The 17,723-nt window shown below is 39.4% G+C and overlaps 1 protein-coding gene and 1 non-coding gene across 2 annotated transcripts; one reads left to right on the top strand and one right to left on the bottom strand.

Annotated features, from left to right (window-relative positions):
• Window positions 1-1,321: 1,321 nt before the first annotated feature.
• LOC107647074 (uncharacterized) lies at window positions 1,322-2,236 on the bottom strand. The gene has a single exon (XM_016351198.1). It carries the CDS (start codon window positions 2,234-2,236, stop codon window positions 1,322-1,324), a length of 915 nt encoding a protein of 304 aa, XP_016206684.1.
• A 6,178-nt stretch (window positions 2,237-8,414) lies between these two features.
• On the top strand, window positions 8,415-8,522 carry LOC148562167 (small nucleolar RNA R71). The gene has a single exon (XR_015888241.1). It is a non-coding gene; the product is annotated as a small nucleolar RNA R71 (small nucleolar RNA).
• The last annotated feature ends 9,201 nt before the right edge of the window (window positions 8,523-17,723 follow it).

Genomic DNA, 17,723 nt, shown 5'->3' with positions numbered 1-17,723 from the left:
GAGCCACGTTAACTAAGTCAACGTGGACTCTAACGTAGGGAAGGGGGAGGCTTCTCAACGTTATTGGGAAAGTTGAGTCCCAATAACGTGTGCGAAGGATATAGTGGAAACATTAGTGGCAACGTTTGTGCCACTAACGTTGAGGTTGACGTGGCTTTTAACTTTGGTGAGGAACGTTAGTGAAAAAGGTGATTATCACCAACGTTCTCGAACCCATATTTTCACTGAACGTTAACACCACTAACTTCCTGAGCCAAAGTCCCTACCCACTTCATACTTTCTCTCTGCAAGTAAAAGCTAAGCCCAATGAAGAAGAGAACTGCTTCAAACTCAAGATCCAAAGGTCCAAGACTTGAAGAATCAACTAGAAGAACAGAAGAGTAGTATATATAGGAGTAGCTTTGAATTATTTGGGGAGTTGAAAATTATAGGGAGCCTCTTGGCATAGAACTACTCTCTGTATTTACTTTCTCGGAACTTCTAGTTTTCATGATGTATTCTCCATCTTTGTTTTCATTTTCCAGAGCTATGAACAACTAAACCCCTTTCATTGGGTTAGGGAGCTCTGTTGTAATTTGATGGATCAATACTAGTTTTCATTATTCTTCTTCTATCTTTTCTCTTGATTTTACTTGAAAGCTTTCGATCTTCATCCAATTGGGTAGTTATCTTGGAAAAGAAGCTATTCATACTTGGATCTCTTCTGAACCTTGAAAGAGGAATGAAGAGATCAAGCTAGAAATGCTTTCTCATGCTAGACCAAATTGGGTTTGGATGGATATGTGACTATAATCCTCTCAACACTTGATTTGGGAAATGCATGTGGTATAATCAGTGACCATACTTCATCTCTTCTCATGAGAAATTGACCAAGGAATTGGCTATTGATCAAGATTTGAGAGATTGAATTACAAGAAATTGTAATTCAATCACTTAAGATTGCCAAGGAGATCAATGAGTGCATTGATTGAGGAAGAGATGAAAATGAGATTGATCCGAAGAATGCAACATCTCCTAAGCCCAATGAACTCCCCATTTCTGATCTTACCCATTCTCTTTATTTTCTGTCATTTACATTTATGAGCAATTCTCCCATTCCCATTTAAGATTCTGCAATTTACTTTCTGCCATTTACTTTCCCGCCATTTAATTTTCTGCACTTCTCAACTCAATTTCTGATTCACTCAACTAGAACATTCCTCTAATTAAAGTTGCTTGATCAATCAATCCTTGTGGGATTCGACCTCACTCTATTGTGAGTTTTTACTTGACGACAAATTCGGTACACTTGCCGAAGGAAAGTGGTTATGAGACAAGTTTTTCATGCATCATTTAATGCTTCAATTGTCTTAGTCATCTGACTATCACGAAGCATATCTCTTTGTTTACACGAAGCTCCAACAACATTGCACAAATTGGTTAACAAATTAAAAAGCAAAGCAATTTCAACTTGTTTTTTTGCAACCGTTACAAGAGCTAACTGAAGTTGGTGGGCAAAGCAATGTACATAGAAAGCATAAGAATTTTCTTTCAATATCAAAGTTTTCAAACCATTAAATTCTCCTTGCATGTTACTTGCACCATCATATCCTTGTCCACGTACTCTTGATAAACTTAAATTATATGTTTCTAATAATGACTCCAATGCTAATTTTAGAGATAAAGCATTAGTATTAGAAACATGAACAAGACCAAGAAAATGCTCCCTAACTTGTCCTTCTTTGTTCACATACCTTAAGCAAACTGACATTTGCTCCTTAATGGAAATGTCGCAGGCTTCATCAACCAATACAGCAAATAATTCATCACCAAGATCATCAACAATGACTTTTGTCGTTTCCCTTGTAGCAGCTCTTACAATGTCTTTTTGGATTGAGGGTACTATTAGTTTAAGATTTCCACGAGCATTTTTGAAAGCACGATCAATCTCTTCATTATGTTGCGCAAGAAAATTTAGAAGTTCCAAAAAATTTCCTTGGTTAACAGAATCACCCGTCTCATCATTACCACGAAAGGCCAATCCTTGTCGCAAAAGAAATCTAATACAATCAATTGTTGCTATCAAGTGAATTTGATAATTCTTTTTAGCTTGCTCAGATTGTTTTTCAATAGCAGCAGTGATGTGTTGTTTTGGTCTCATAAGTGCTTCACATTTTCTCCAAGCCTGATTATGAGCGCTATCATGAATCCTAACATGAATTTGTAGTCTCTCCTTTTTTCCAATTTGAAAAGCCATTAGTTACAAAAGCATCATCACCTTCAGTCTCGGGTTTCATAAGATAACAACAAAGACAAAAAACAACATCTTTTGATATACTATACTCTAACCAGTTGCCATAGTCATCAAACCAATTAGGATTAAATCTTCGAAAAGAAGAACCATAAGTAGTTTGTGGAAAATCATGAGTCCTTGGTTGACAAGGACCTTTTTGCAAATATGCACATCTAACTTTGTCTCTGTCATTTGGGTGATAACTTGAAATCTTTGGTCGTTGTCCTGGATCTACTATAAGACTCTCTACTTCGAATTCTAAAAACCTCCTTTTATTAGAAGAGGTCGATGAATTATTTTGAGATCCAATCTCCAATGACGAGGTTCTTTTGAAATACTTCTCCATTACTAATAAGATAAAATTATAAATCTAAGTTAATTAATTAATAAAAAAGTTCACAATTCTACACAAATTAAAAATTATAAATACAAAATTGATATACATATGTCATTTAAATAAATTTCCAAGTTCCAACAAAAATAAGAACAACTAATATCCCAATCCGTTCTAAGCTCTTGCGGTGCTGATGCACACCTGATGATGAGACAGAATTGCTATAAGCCTGCCTATAAATGCCATCTAAGTCAATGAGGTAATATTACTGGTGCACAAAATTGTGATCCCTGGTAATGGCTCCAAAAACTTGGTGCTCTAATCTTAATTCATAATTTGTCACAACTTCGATACAACTAACCAGCAAGTGCACTAGGTCATCCAAGTAATAAAACCTTACGTGAGTAAGGGTCGATCCCACGGAGATTGTTGGTATGAAGCAAGCTATGGTTATCTTGTAAATCTCAGTCAGGCGGATATCAAAGATAGAAATACTTATGTAATTCATTGGTGAGAATTTCAGATAAGCGTATAGAGATGCTTTCGTTCCTCTGAACCTCTGCTTTCTTGCTGTCTTCATCCAACCAGTCCTACTCCTTTCCATGGCAAGCTTTCTGTAAGGCATCACCGTTGTCAATGGCGACATCCCATCCTCTCTGTGAAAAAGGTCCAAATGCTCTGTCACGGCACGGCTAATCATCTGGAGGTTCTCGATCATACTGGAATAGGATTCACCCTCCTTTTGCATCTGTCACTACGCCCAGCACTCGCGAGTTTGAAGTTCGTCACAACCATCCCTTCCCAGATCCTACTCGGAATACCACAGACAAGGTTTAGACTTTCCGGATCTCAGGAATGGCCATCCATGGGTTCTAACTTATACCACGAAGATTCTAATATCTCGGACTCGGTCCTCTGTATTAGATATCTAAGAGATACTCATTCTAGCTTGTTTGCATGTAGAACGGAAGTGTTTGTCAGGCACACGTTCATAAGTGAGAATGATGATGAGCGTCACATAATCATCACATTCATCATGTTCTTGGGTGCGAATGGATATCTTAGAAGCGGAATAAGTTGAATTGAATATAAATAGTAGTACTTTGCATTAAATCATGAGGAACAGCAGAGCTCCACACCTTAGTCTATGGAGTGCAGAAACTCTACCGTTGAAAATACATAAGTGATAATGGAGTTCATTGGTCTCGGCCCCAGAGGGGAACCGGAGTAACCAAGACTTTGAATACAATGATAAAAAGTTCTATATATACTAGACTAGCTACTAGGGTTTACAGAAGTAAGTAATTGATGCATAAATCCACTTCCGGGGCCCACTTGGTGTGTGCTTGGGCTGAGCTTGAAGTTTACACATGCAGAGGCTTCTTTTGGAGTTGAACGCCAAGTTGTAACGTGTTTTTGGCGTTCAAGTTTGGTTTGTGACGTGTTTCTGGCGTTTAACTCCAGACTGCAGCATAGAACTGGCGTTCAACGCCCTTTTGCGTCATCTAAACTTGTGCAAAGTATGAACTATTATATATTTCTGGAAAGCCCTGGATGTCTACTTTCCAACGCCATTAAGAGCGCGCCATTTGGAGTTCTGTAGCTCTAGAAAATCCACTTTGAGTGCAGGGAGGTCAGAATCCAACAGCATCAGCAGTCCTTCTTCAACCTCTGAATCTGATATTTGCTCAAGTCCCTCAATTTCAGCCAGAAAATACCTGAAATCACAGAAAAACACACAAACTCATAGTAAAGTCCAGAAATGTGAATTTAACATAAAAACTAATAAAAACATCCCTAAAAGTAACTAGATCCTACTAAAAACATACTAAAAACAATTCCAAAAAGCGTATAAATTATCCGCTCATCACAACACCAAACTTAAATTGTTGCTTGTCCCCAAGCGACTAAAAATCAAATAGGATAAAAAGAAGAGAATATACTATAAATTCCAAACTATCGATGAAACATAGCTCCAATCAGATGAGCGGGACTTGTAGCTTTTTGCCTCTTGAATAGTTTTGGCATCTCACTTTATCCATTGAAGTTCAGAATGATTGGCATCTATAGGAACTCAGAGTTCAGATAGTGTTATTGATTTTCCTAGTTCAGTATGTTGATTCTTGAACACAACTACTTTATGAGTCTTGGCCGTGGCCCTAAGCACTTTGTTTTCCAGTATTACCACCGGATACATAAATTACCACCGGATACATAACTGGGTGAACCTTTTCAGATTGTGACTCAGCTTTGCTTAAGTCCCCAATTAGAGGTGTCCAGGGTTCTTAAGCACACTCTGTTTTTGCTTTGGACCTTGACTTTAACCGCTCAGTCTCAAATTTTCACTTGACACCTTCACGCCACAAGCACATGGTTAGGGACAGCTTGGTTTAGCCGCTTAGGCCAGGATTTTATTCCTTTAGGCCCTCCTATCCACTGATGCTCAAAGCCTTGGGATCCTTTTTATTTACCCTTGCCTTTTGGTTTTAAGGGTTATTGGCTTTTTGCTCTTGCCTTTTGGTTTTAAGAGCTTTTGGCTTTTTCTACTTGCCTTTTCTTTTTCTATTTTTTTTGCCATTTTTCTTCTTTTTTTTTCTGCAAGCTTTTTGTATTCACTGCTTTTTCTTGCTTCAAGAATCATTTTTATGATTTTTTAGATTATCAAATAACATTTCTCCTTATCATCATTCTTTCAAGAGCCAACATATTTAACATTCTTAAATAACACTTCAAAAGACATATGCACTGTTCAAGCATTCATTCAGAAAACAAAAAGTATTTTCACCACATCAAAATAATTAAGCTAGTTTCATGGATGAATTCAAAACCATGTACTTCTTGTTCTTTTGTTTTTAAAACATTTTTCATTTAAGAGAGGTGATGGATTCATATTCACTACTTTAAGGCATAGACACTTGAATACTAATGATCATGTAATAAGACACAAATATAGATAAACATTTAACATAAAAATGAAAAACAGAAAATTTTAGAACAAGGAATGAATCCACCTTAGTGATGGGGGCGTTTTCCAATGATGTCCTTGAGCTCTTCTATGTCTCTTCCTTGTCTTTGTTGCTCCTCCCTCATTGCTCCTTGATCTTCTTTAATTTCATGAAGGATGATGGAGTGCTCTTGATGTTCCACCCTTAGTTGCTCCCAATAATTGTGTGGAGGAAAATGTATCCCCTGAGGTATCTCAGGGATCTCTTGATTTGCAGTCAAATGTTCTACCACTGAGCTATAGACCCTTGAGATGAATCTCTCCATCTCCTATGACTCAGAGGTGAAAGCTTTTGTCTTCCCTTTTCTCTTTCTATAGGTTTCTCTGGCCTTAGGTGCCATCAATAGTTATGGAAAAACAAAAAAAGCTATGCTTTTACCAGACCAAACTTAGAATGTTGCTCGCCCTCAAGCAAAAGAAGAAAGAATAGTAGAAGAAGAAGAAGATATGGAGGAGATGGAGGGATGTGTGTATTCGGCTATATGGGTGGGCTTGGGTGGGAAAGAGATTTTGAATTTTGAAGGTAGGTGGGGTGTATGGATGTGAGTGGTGAATGGAAAACAGAAGGGATGACTGTGAATGGAGAGAGAGAGGGTGATATAGAATTATGAGGAGGGAAGGTGAGTGGAGGTATGTGGGGATTCTGTGGAGTCCACAGATCCTGAGGTGTCAAGGATTTACATCCCTGCACCAATTAGGCATGTAAAATGCCTTTGCATGCATTTCTGGCGTTTAGACGCTGAAGTGATGCTTGTTTTGGGCGTTCAACGCCCATATGCAGCATATTTCTGGCGTTGAACGCCAGCTTCATGCTTGTTTCTGGCGTTCAGCGCCAGCTCCATGCTCTGTTCTGTAGTTGAACGCCAGCCAGATGCTCTTTACTGGCGTTTAAACGCCAGTAAGCCCTTCCTCCAGGGTGTGATTTTTCTTCTGCTGTTTTTGATTCTGTTTTTAATTTTTCTATTTATTTTGTGACTCCACATGATCATGAACCTAATAAAATATAAAAGAACAATAAGAATGAAAATAAAATTAGATAAATAAAAATTGGGTTGCCTCCCAACAAGCGCTTCTTTAATGTCAATAGCTTGACAGTGGGCTCTCATGGAGCCACACAGGTGATTAGGTCAATTTTATAGACTCCCAACACCAAACTTAGAGTTTGGATATGGGAGTTCAACACCAAACTTAGAGTTTGGTTGTGGCCTCCCAACACCAAACTTAGAGTTTGACTGTGGGGGCTTTAGTTGACTCTGCAGTGAGAGAAGCTTTTCATGCTTCCTCTCCATGGTTACAGAAGGAGGACCTTGAGTTTTAAACACAAGGTAGTCCTCATTCAGTTGAAGGACCAACTCTCCTTTGTCCACATCAATCACAGCTTTTGCTGTGGATAGGAAGGGTCTTCCAAGGATGATGGATTCATCCTCATCCTTCCCAGTGTCTAGGATTATGAAATCAGTAGGGATGTAAAGGCCTTCAACCTTTACTAACACGTCCTCTACTTGTCCATAAGCCTGTTTTCTTGAGTTGTCTGCCATCTCTAGTGAGATTCTGGCAGCTTGCACCTCAAAGATTCCCAATTTCTCCATTATAGAGAGGGGTATGAGGTTTATCCCTGACCCAAGGTCACATAGAGCCTTCTCAAAAGTCATGGTGCCTATGGTACAAGGTATTAAGAACTTTCCAGGATCCTGTTTCTTCTGAGACAATCTCAGTTGATCCAATGCATTTAGTTCATTGGTGAACAGGGGAGGTTCATCTTCCCAAGTCTCATTACCAAATAATTTGGCATTCAGCTTCATGATTGCACCAAGGTACTTGGCAACTTGCTCTTCAGTAACATCCTCATTCTCTTCAGAAGAAGAATACTCATCAGAGCTCATGAAGGGCATAGGGAGGTTCAATGGAATCTCTATGGTCTCTAGATGAGCCTCAGAGTCCTTTGGTTCCTCAAAGAGAAACTCCTTGTTGACCACTGGACGTCCCAGGAGGTCTTCCTCACTGGGATTCACGTCCTCTTCCTCCCTTGTAGGTTCGTCCATATTGGTTATATCGATGGCCTTGCACTCTCTCTTTGGATTCTCTTCTGTATTGCTTGGGAGAGTACTAGGAGGTGTTTCAGTGATTTTCTTACTCAGCTGCCCCGCTTGTGCCTCCAAATTTCTTATGGAGGACTTTGTTTAACTCATAAAACTTACAGTGGCCTTGGACAGATCAGAGACTAAGTTTGCTAAATTAGAGGTATTTTGTTCAGAGTTCTCTGTCTGTCGCTGAGAAGATGATGGAAAAAGTTTACTATTGTTAAACCTGTTTCTTCCACCATTAGTAAAGCCTTGTTGAGGCTTTTGTTGATCCTTCCATGAGAAATTTGGGTGATTTCTCCATGAGGGGTTATAGGTGTTTCCATAAGGTTCACCCATATAATTTACCTCTACTATTGTGTGGTTCTCAGGATCATAAGCTTCTTCCTCAGAAGATGCCTCTTGAGTACTGTTGGATGCAGCTTGCATTCCATTCACACTCTGAGAAATCATATTGACTTGCTGATTCAATAGTTTATTCTGAGCCAATATGGCATTCAGAGTATCAATTTCAAGAACTCCCTTCCTCTGAGGCGTCCCATTACTCACAGGATTCCTCTCAAAAGTGTACATGAACTGGTTATTAGCAACCATGTCAATGAGTTCTTGAGCTTCTGCAGGCATTTTTTTTAGGTGAATGGATCCATCTGCAGAAGTATCCAATGACATCTTAGCTAATTCAGACAGACCATCATAGAATATATCCAGGATGGTCCATTCTGAAAGCATGTCAGAAGGACACTTTTTGGTCAGTTGCTTATATCTCTCCCAAGCTTCATAGAGGGATTAACCTTCTTTCTGTCTGAAGGTTTGAACATCCATTCTAAGCTTACTCTGCTTTTGAGGAGGAAAGAACTTGGCTAAGAAAGCCGTGACTAGCTTATCCCAAGAGTTTAGACTATCTTTGGGTTGAGAGTCCAACCACACTCTAGCTCTGTCTCTTACAGCAAAAGGGAAAAGCATGAGCCTGTAGACTTCAGGATCTACTCCATTAGTCTTAACAGTATCACATATCTGCAAGAATTCAGTTAAGAACTGAAAAGGATCTTCAGATGGAAGTCCATGAAACTTGCAGTTCTGCTGCATCAGAGAAACTAATTGAGGTTTCAGCTCAAAGTTGTTTGCTCCAATGGTAGGTGATGACAAGTCATCTTAGCCTATTTTCACTATTCTTTTTCTTTTGTTTTCAATTGATTTTATGCACTTTCTTAAGCCATAAGCAAGCCAATTGGGTAGATTTCCATGTTTCCTTTGATTCAATCAACCATGGATGAATTAATGCACTTTCATGAGATTTTGTGCTATAATTGTCATATATTATGAAAGAAACACAATCTCATGATTTGGGGCATAGCTTTGATTGTTTTGATTGATTGATGATAGGTGAAAAGAGTTTTGAAGAAGGTTGAAGAAAGACGGAATGGCTAGGAGCAAGAGAGAACAAAAAGCTTGAGCCAAAGTTTGCCTCAAACTTTAGCTCAAACTTTTGGAAGAGTTGAAAACACCCCAGAGGAAAAAAGCTTGAGCCAAAGTTTGCCTTAAACTTTAGCTCAAACTTTTGGAAGAATTGAAAACACCCTGGAGGAGAAAAGCTTGCGCCAACGTTTGCCTCAAGCTTTTTGGCAAACGTTGGCACCACACTTGCACACCCTGGAGGAAAAAGCTTGAGCCAACATTTGCCTCAAACTTTTTGGCAAACGTTGGCATCACAAAAACAACACCCTGGAGGAGAAAAGCTTGCGCCAACGTTTGCCTCAAGCTTTTTGGCAAACGTTGGCTCCACACATATACACAAGGGGACGAACATTTGGCCTAAAGTTTGACCTCAAACTTTAGCCCAAACGTTGGTAGCAGCAAATGAGGGCAGCTGGTATAAAAAGTTTGAGTAAAAGTTTGCCTCAAACTTTTACTCAAGCTTTTAAGATTCTTAGCCCGGTTCATAATGGGTTTCTCTCCAGCTCCAAGAGCAATCAACAGAGGCTTTTATCAACCCAATTTCATCAAGAGCAAAGGCCCAATTCAAGGCTTGAAGACCATTTGAAGAAAGTGTATAAATAGCTTAGGATTTAAGTTTTTGAAGAAGAGCTTTTCCTTTTACTTTTGCTGAGTAGTTTTTGGAGAGCTTTTGGTTTTGAGTTGTTTGGAGTTTCTGAGTTTCAGAGTAGGAGAATTGAATTCTCTTCCTCTTAGTTTTCTTGTTTTCAATTTCAATTACATTTGTCTTGGATCTTGGGTTGGAGAATTGAAGGAATTCTGTTTCAATCTCATCCTGAGATCTCTCTGTTTTCTTTACTGCATAATTGAATTTAAATTTCTGTTCATTGTCTCTTCTTCTACTCATTCTGCTATTTACTTTTCTCTATTTCTTGCAATTGAATTCTACATTTGGATCTAGGAAGGCATTGAGATCTAGACTCGGTTATCTAGTCTCTTGGGTCCTGAGATCTGGAGTTTGCATTTTAAATTCTCTGTTTAAAGCTTTTCAAGTTCATTTACATTTCTGTTTTAGATCCGGTTCAATTCAAGTCACCTTCTACTTGTCTGATTAATACAATTTACTTTTCCTTGTTTAAATTCTGCAAATCCACTTCCCAATTCCCTTTACAATTCAAGCCATTTACATTTCTTGCACTTTAAGATTCTGCAATTTACATTTCTTGCGTTCTAAGTTTTTGCCATTTAATTTCTTGCTCTTTAAGATTCAGCACATTTACCTTCTCTGCTCTTTAATTTACTGCAATTGTCCCTCTCCCTTTTAATTTCATGCAATTTAGCTTCTATCAAATACAAACCACTCAAATCAACTCTTGTTTCGCTTGACTAAATCAACCACTAAACCAAAATTGCTCAATCCTTCAATCCCTGTGGGATCGACCTCACTCCCGTGAGTTTTATTACTTGATGCGACCCGGTGCACTTGCCGGTGAGTTTTGTGTGTTAGGAATTCGTTTTCCGAAAATACACATCAAGTTTTTGGCGCCGTTTCCGGGGATTGAAATAGATTTACAATGATTAAGTGAAAAGTGGAGATCTAGATCTAGCATTTTTATTTTCTGTTTCTCATTCTTTGGACTAACCCACTAACTGTTTGAAATTTTGCTTAAGCTAACTAAATTTCATTCTAGCAATAGATTGAAGTGTTACTGGTGGTGTTTCTTTTGTTTTGTTTGTATGTCAGGTACAGGGAGATCCACTCCTGTTTTATCTGAAACTGACCAGAAAACTCTTAGAAGGTTAAGAAGAGCTGAAAGAGGAAAACATATTGTTGGAGAGGAAGAATTTGAGGAAGAATATCACGAGATGGAAGGAGATCCATCTAATCCAGGAGGAGGGGTTAACAATAACCCACAACAGAGGAGAGTACTTGCCTCCTATACTTTTGCAAATGCTAGACATTGTGGAAGCAGCATTCTCACCCCTAATGTCAATGCAAATAACTTTGAACTGAAGCCACAACTCATCACATTGGTCCAAAACAACTGCTCGTTTGGGGGAGGACCATTGGAGGATCCAAATCAACATTTATCCACCTTCTTGAGAATTTGTGACACAGTTAAAAGCAATGGAGTGCACCCTGACATATACAAGCTGTTGTTATTCCCATTCTCTCTCAGGGACAAGGCCACTCAATGGCTAGAAACATTTCCAAAGGAAAGCATTAACACATGGGATGATTTGGTGAGCAAGTTTCTTGCCAAGTTTTACCCCCCTCAAAGGATCATCAGGTTGAAGACTGAGGTGCAGACATTCACGCAATTGGATGCTGAAAATCTGTATGAAGCATGGGAGAGATATAAGGCTCTGCTGAGGAAATGTCCACCAGAAATGTTCACTGAGTGGGACAAGCTACAGAACTTCTATGAAGGACTCACTCTAAAGGCTCAAGAAGCACTTGATCACTCAGCTAGAGGATCATTGCAACTGATGAAAACCGCAGAAGAAGCTCAAAATCTTATTGACATGGTGGCTAATAATCAGTATTTCTTTGCGCATCAAAGGCAACGCCAACCATCACAAAGGAGAAGAGTAATGGAGCTAGAAGGAGTGGACTCAATCTTAGCTCAAAACAAAATGATGCAGCAACAAATTCAACAACAGTTTGAACAAATGGCCAAAAGGATTGATAGTCTTCAAGTAGCAGCTGTGAACACAAGCCAACCATCAACTGTATGGGTGCAGAATAAAGAAAGCCAAGAAGAACAACAACAGGAGCAAGTGTAGTACATGCATAACCAAAACTCTGGACAGAATGAAGTGTATGGTGACACTTACAACCCATCCTGGAAGAACCACCCAAACCTCAGGTGGGGAGATAATCACAACCAGAACCAACAACCATGGCAGAGGAACTCAAACCAAAACACTTCAAGAAACAACCAAAACCACAACCAGCAGCAAACTAACCAAAACCCTTACAGAAAACCTCAAAATAACTACCCCAACCCCAACCATTACCAATCCAATAACCAACCCACCAACCAAAATGCCTACCATCCACCATCCACATCTCACAACCCACCACAAGCATCACCTGAATCTCAAAGACTCACTAACTTGGAAACTTTGATAGACAAAATGTGGAAACACCAGGAAATGATAACCAAGAACCATGAAGCCTCCATGAAGAGCCTAGAGAGGCTGATTGGGCAAATCTCCAAGCAGATTTCTGTTGAGAGACTTTCAAGCTCACTGCCGAGTGACACAATCCCAAATCCTAAGGAAGAATGCAAGGTGATACAATTAAGGAGTGGGAGAACATTGATGAGCAACAATGACACTACAAAGAAGCAAGCAGAGAGCAGCAAAAAACCAATAGAAGATGAAAAGCAAACAAAGGCAGACGAAGCCAAGGATCAAGTTGTGATGCCAAACAAGAGCACTGAGAAATTCAAAGAGAAGAACAACCAACCACACAGTTCAAAAGAAGTGATTCAGGGACAGCAGCAAGTAGGAAAGAGCATCACACCTCCACTGCCATATCCCCAGAGGTTCAGCAAAGAGACTAAGGACCAACATTTTCATAAGTTCCTTGAGACTTTCAAAAAGCTGGAGATCAATATTCCCTTGGCTGAAGCACTTGAGCAAATGCCTCTGTATGCCAAGTTTTTGAAGGAGCTTATCAACAAGAAAAGAAGTTGGCTTGAGAAGGAAACCGTGTTACTCACCGAGGAATGCAGTGTTGTGATTCAAAGGGGCATTCCACCAAAACTCAAGGATCCAGGAAGCTTTGTAGTCTCATGCACCATTGGCAGAATAGTTCTCAACAAAGCTCTCTGTGACCTTGGTGCCAGTATCAACTTAATGCCTCTCTCAATGATGAGAAAGCTTGCCATAGAAGAACTTAAACCCACCAGGATGTCGTTGGTCATGGCTGACAGATCAATCAAAACACCCAATGGAATTGTGGAGAATCTGTTGGTGAAGGTTGGGGAGTTTATTTTCCCAGCAGATTTTGTGATTTTAGATACTGAAGAGGAAGGAAACAATTCAATCATTTTGGGAAGGCCATTTCTAGCCACAGCAAGAGCCATTATTGATGTAGAAAAAGGAGAAATGATCTTCAGGGTCCACAATGAACAAATGGTCATAAACATTTTCAAGTCAATGCAACACATTCCTGAGCAAGAGGATTACATGAGAGTGGATATGATAGAGAGTTTGGTGGAAAAAATGCTGGAAGAAAGTCCTCAAGAGCAAGAAGGAAATCAAGGGACAACAGAGGAACAAGTAGCTGAGACTTCTATTGAGCAAGATGAAAAACAAGACAAGAAGGAAGAAGTACGAAAACAAGAACTGAAGCCATTACCCACCCATCTCAAATATGCATTCCTTGGCACATCGGAAAGCTTCCCAGTGATCATTAATTCGTCCCTGAAAAAAAAGGAGGAAGGAGAACTTCTCGATGTACTCAAAGCTCACAAAGATGCTTTGGGATGGACCATTGACGACCTAAAAGGCATCAGCTCTACAGTGTGTATGCATAAGATCCTCTTGGAGGACAATTCCAAACCAGTGGTTCAACCTCAAAGAAGGCTAAATCCCACAATGAAGGAAGTTGTCCAGAAGGAAGTAATGAAGTTGTGGAATGCAGGGATAATCTTCCCAATATCTGACAGCTCATGGGTGAGCTCGGTTCAAGTTGTACCAAAGAAAAGAGGAATGACGGTCATCACTAATGAGAAGAATGAGTTGATCCCTACTAGAACAGTGACTGGGTGGAGAATGTGCATAGACTATAGAAGATTGAATGATGCCACAAGGAAAGATCATTTCCCTCTCCCATTTATTGATCAGATGCTGGAAAGATTGGCCGGCCATGCCTATTATTGCTTTTTGGACGGGTATTCTGGGTACAATCAAATCGTGGTAGATCCCAAGGACCAAGAGAAGACTGCCTTCACATGTCTATTTGGAGTTTTTGCATACAGGAGGATGCCATTTGGACTATGCAAAGCCCCAGCCACATTTCAGAGGTGTATGCTTTCCATTTTCTCTGATATGGTTGAAAAATTTTTAGAGGTCTTCATGGACGACTTTTCTGTTTTTGGTGATAATTTCAACACTTGCCTGAACCATCTAACTCTTGTCTTGAAACGGTGCCAAGAAACTAATTTAGTTTTAAACTGGGAGAAGTGCCATTTCATGGTACCCGAGGGGATTATTCTCGGTCATAAGGTTTCAAGAAAAGGGATAGAGGTTGACAAGGCAAAGGTTGAGATCATAGAAAAACTCCCTCCACCAGCTAATGTAAAATCTGTTAGAAGTTTCTTGGGGCATGCAGGATTTTATAGAAGGTTTATCAAGGATTTCTCAAAAATAGCCAAGCCCTTGAGTAATCTATTAATGCTAGATAATACTTTTGTGTTTGATGAAAACTGCCGGCATGCCTTTGAAACTTTAAAAAACAGACTCACAACAACACCAATCATCACACCCCCAGATTGGGAACTGCCTTTTGAACACATGTGTGATGCAAGTGACCTTGCAATTGGTGCTGTACTTGGACAAAAGAAGGGAAACTTGCATCATGTCATATATTATGCAAGTAAAGTGTTGAATGAGGCCCAAAAAAATTACACCACAACAGAAAAGGAATTGTTAGCTGTAGTCTATGCATTTGATAAGTTTAGATCATACTTGATAGGATCCAAAATTATGGTTTATACTGACCATGCTGCCCTTAAGTATTTGATGTCAAAGCAGGATGCTAAACCAAGACTTATCAGGTGGATATTGCTCCTACAAGAGTTTGATATTGAGGTAAGGGACAGGAAGGGCACTGAGAATCGGGTTGCTGATCATTTGTCGAGGCTACCACAAGAAACAATTCAGAAAGCCTCCCAGCCCGTAAATGAAAGCTTCTCAGATGAGCACCTTTTGCAGATCCAACAAGCACCTTGGTTTGCTGACATAGCAAACTACAAAGTGGGAAGGAAGATACCTCAAGAGTTCTCTAAGCAACAAGTGAAGAAGTTAATCAATGAGGGAAGGAAATTCTTATGGGATGAACCCTTCCTGTTCAAGAGATGTTCTGATGGAGTAATTAGAAGGTGTATCCCTGAGAGTGAAATGAGGGATATCTTGTGGCATTGCCATGGTTCAGCTTATGGTGGACACTTTGGCCCAGAAAGAACAGCTGCAAAGATACTGCAAAGTGGCTTCTATTGGCCAACTATCTTCAAGGATGCCAGAGAGTATGTTCACCAATGTAATGAATGCCAGAAAGTAGGAGGGCTGACAAGAAGGAATGAGATGCCTCAAAACTTCATCTTGGAATTGGAATTATTTGATCTATGGGGAATTGATTTCATGGGACCCTTTCTCCCTTCCTATTCTTTCAGATATATCTTAGTAGCAGTGGAGTACGTCTCAAAGTGGGTGGAAGCCATAGCCACAACCACCTGTGATGCACATATTGTCCTCCAATTCCTTAAAAAGCACATTTTCACAAGATATGGAGTGCCCAAGGGTCTTGTTAGTGATGGTGGTGGTCACTTTTGCAACAAACAGATGGAGAAACTTCTCCACAAATATGGAGTAATCCATAAAGTAGCCACACCTTACCACCCTCAGACTAATGGCCAGGCTGAACTAGCAAATAGGGAATTAAAGAAGATCCTAGAGAAAACAGTGGGAAGCACAAGAAAAGATTGGGCTAGGAAGCTAGAAGATGCATTATGGGCATATAGGACAGCTTTCAAAACTCCTATTGGCAAGTCACCCTTTCAGCTATTATATGGCAAATCCTGCCACTTCCCTGTAGAGCTGGAACACAGAGCTTTTTGGGCCACTAAACTCCTCAACCTTGATTCCCAAGCTGCAGGAGAGAAAAGGTTGTTACAACTAAATGAGTTGGATGAATTCAGGTTAGAAGCCTATGAGAGTGCTAAGATATACAAGGAAAGAGCTAAGAGGTGGCATGATAAGAAGATCACAAAGAAGGAGTTCAAGCCAGGACAACAAGTGCTCCTGTATAACTCAAGGCTTAAGATCTTCCCTGGCAAACTTAAGTCTAAGTGGACTGGCCCATACTTGGTGACAAAGGTTTTTCCTTATGGGAGTATTGAATTGCTAGATGAAGCAACAAAGAGTCAATTCACAGCAAATGGTCACAGAGCAAAGCTGTACTTGGGAGGACAATGGGATAAGGAAAAAGAGGTTCAGAGCCTACAACCTTCTTGAAAATAATTGAAGGATGTCAAGCTAGTGACATTAAAAGAGCGCTTGTTGGGAGGCAACCCAACCAGAGGTAGTTTTCTTTTCATAGCCTTTTCAATAAAAATGTTGAATATTTGGTATGCATTGCAAGGAGCTAAGTTTGGTGTTACACACAAAAACAATTTAAAGGAGAATGAAGGATTATAAGTTTGGTGTTCCACCAAAACATCATTTAAAAATATATTCTCATTTTTCGCACAACACTAGCTCCAAGCAATCAAACAGATTATTCAATTACTTAATTGCTCTCTAATTTCAACTTCATAACCTTTAGCAAGAACACAAGATTTTACATATAGTTGACCTGTTGCATCAGAGGAAGTGGCAAGGAACTAAGTTTGGTGTTCCCACACCAACTTAAATCCAAAAGCCGCATTCAATTCATGCATAATAACCAGTCACCTAAGGGCTTGAGAAGCAAGCAACTTTTGAGAATTATGAAGGGAACTAACCACCAATTGAAGACATAATGCACCATGACTCAAAAGGGGATCAACAAAAAGAAGGACAAAAGAACTGCAAACCACTAGGTTGTATCTATACTTAACTTCAGCTGTTGAGAGATGCCATGATTTATATCTTGCTAAAGTGTTCATCTAGTACAAGTAGAATCAATTTTCTTAAAATAAGTAAGCTAGTCTAAGTGTGTGCTTGTGTGTTTACTTTCACTTAACAAAAAGCATGCTTTGTCCCCTGCATCTTTAATTCAATAAAGGAAATGTTTGAATGTGAAGTGAGATAGTTCTCTGTTAGATAGAAGTACAATAAAAGTAAGTGGTGGTATGTATGTGTGATTGTATGATAGCTCACTTTTAGTGAATAAGAGAACTAGGATGTCTCCTTCTAAGTAGAAAGTGGCCTACTGTCCATGAATCTCAATCAAATAAAAGTTCTTGGTTAAAAAGAAAAACAAAAAGAGAAAAGAAAAAGCCAAAAAGTGGCAACAGAACGAAAGAAAATAAAAAGAAACAAAGCTAGACACCAATAGCTTGAACCTTAGAATATATGCCTGTGGTGTCTTTGTACTAGGATCTGCTTGGATTATTAAGTTCTTTGGAGTGCATCAGCACTTGGTGACTTGGGTTAACTAACCCGGGATCATCAGCTGAAAGTCCACTATCAAGAGCAACCTAACTACAAGGCATTTAGTAACCCAAAGAGGTGCTGGGCATCAATGTTTTAAGAAGGAATGTGAGCCAAGTGTCTATAGTGAATAATGTGTCAAGTATAAAGAAAGAAATGAACTTGTTACACATGACACTGAACTAAAGCTTATAGAAAAAAATAATAGTCAAGGACAAAGGAATAATGAGA

The sequence above is a fragment of the Arachis ipaensis genome, chromosome B6 (genome assembly GCF_059453495.1).
Source record: "Arachis ipaensis isolate K30076 ecotype BB chromosome B6, ASM5945349v1, whole genome shotgun sequence".
Taxonomy (NCBI): domain Eukaryota; kingdom Viridiplantae; phylum Streptophyta; class Magnoliopsida; order Fabales; family Fabaceae; genus Arachis; species Arachis ipaensis.
Note: the sequence above shows the minus strand (reverse complement) of the source record. Positions and strands in the feature narration are given on the sequence as shown.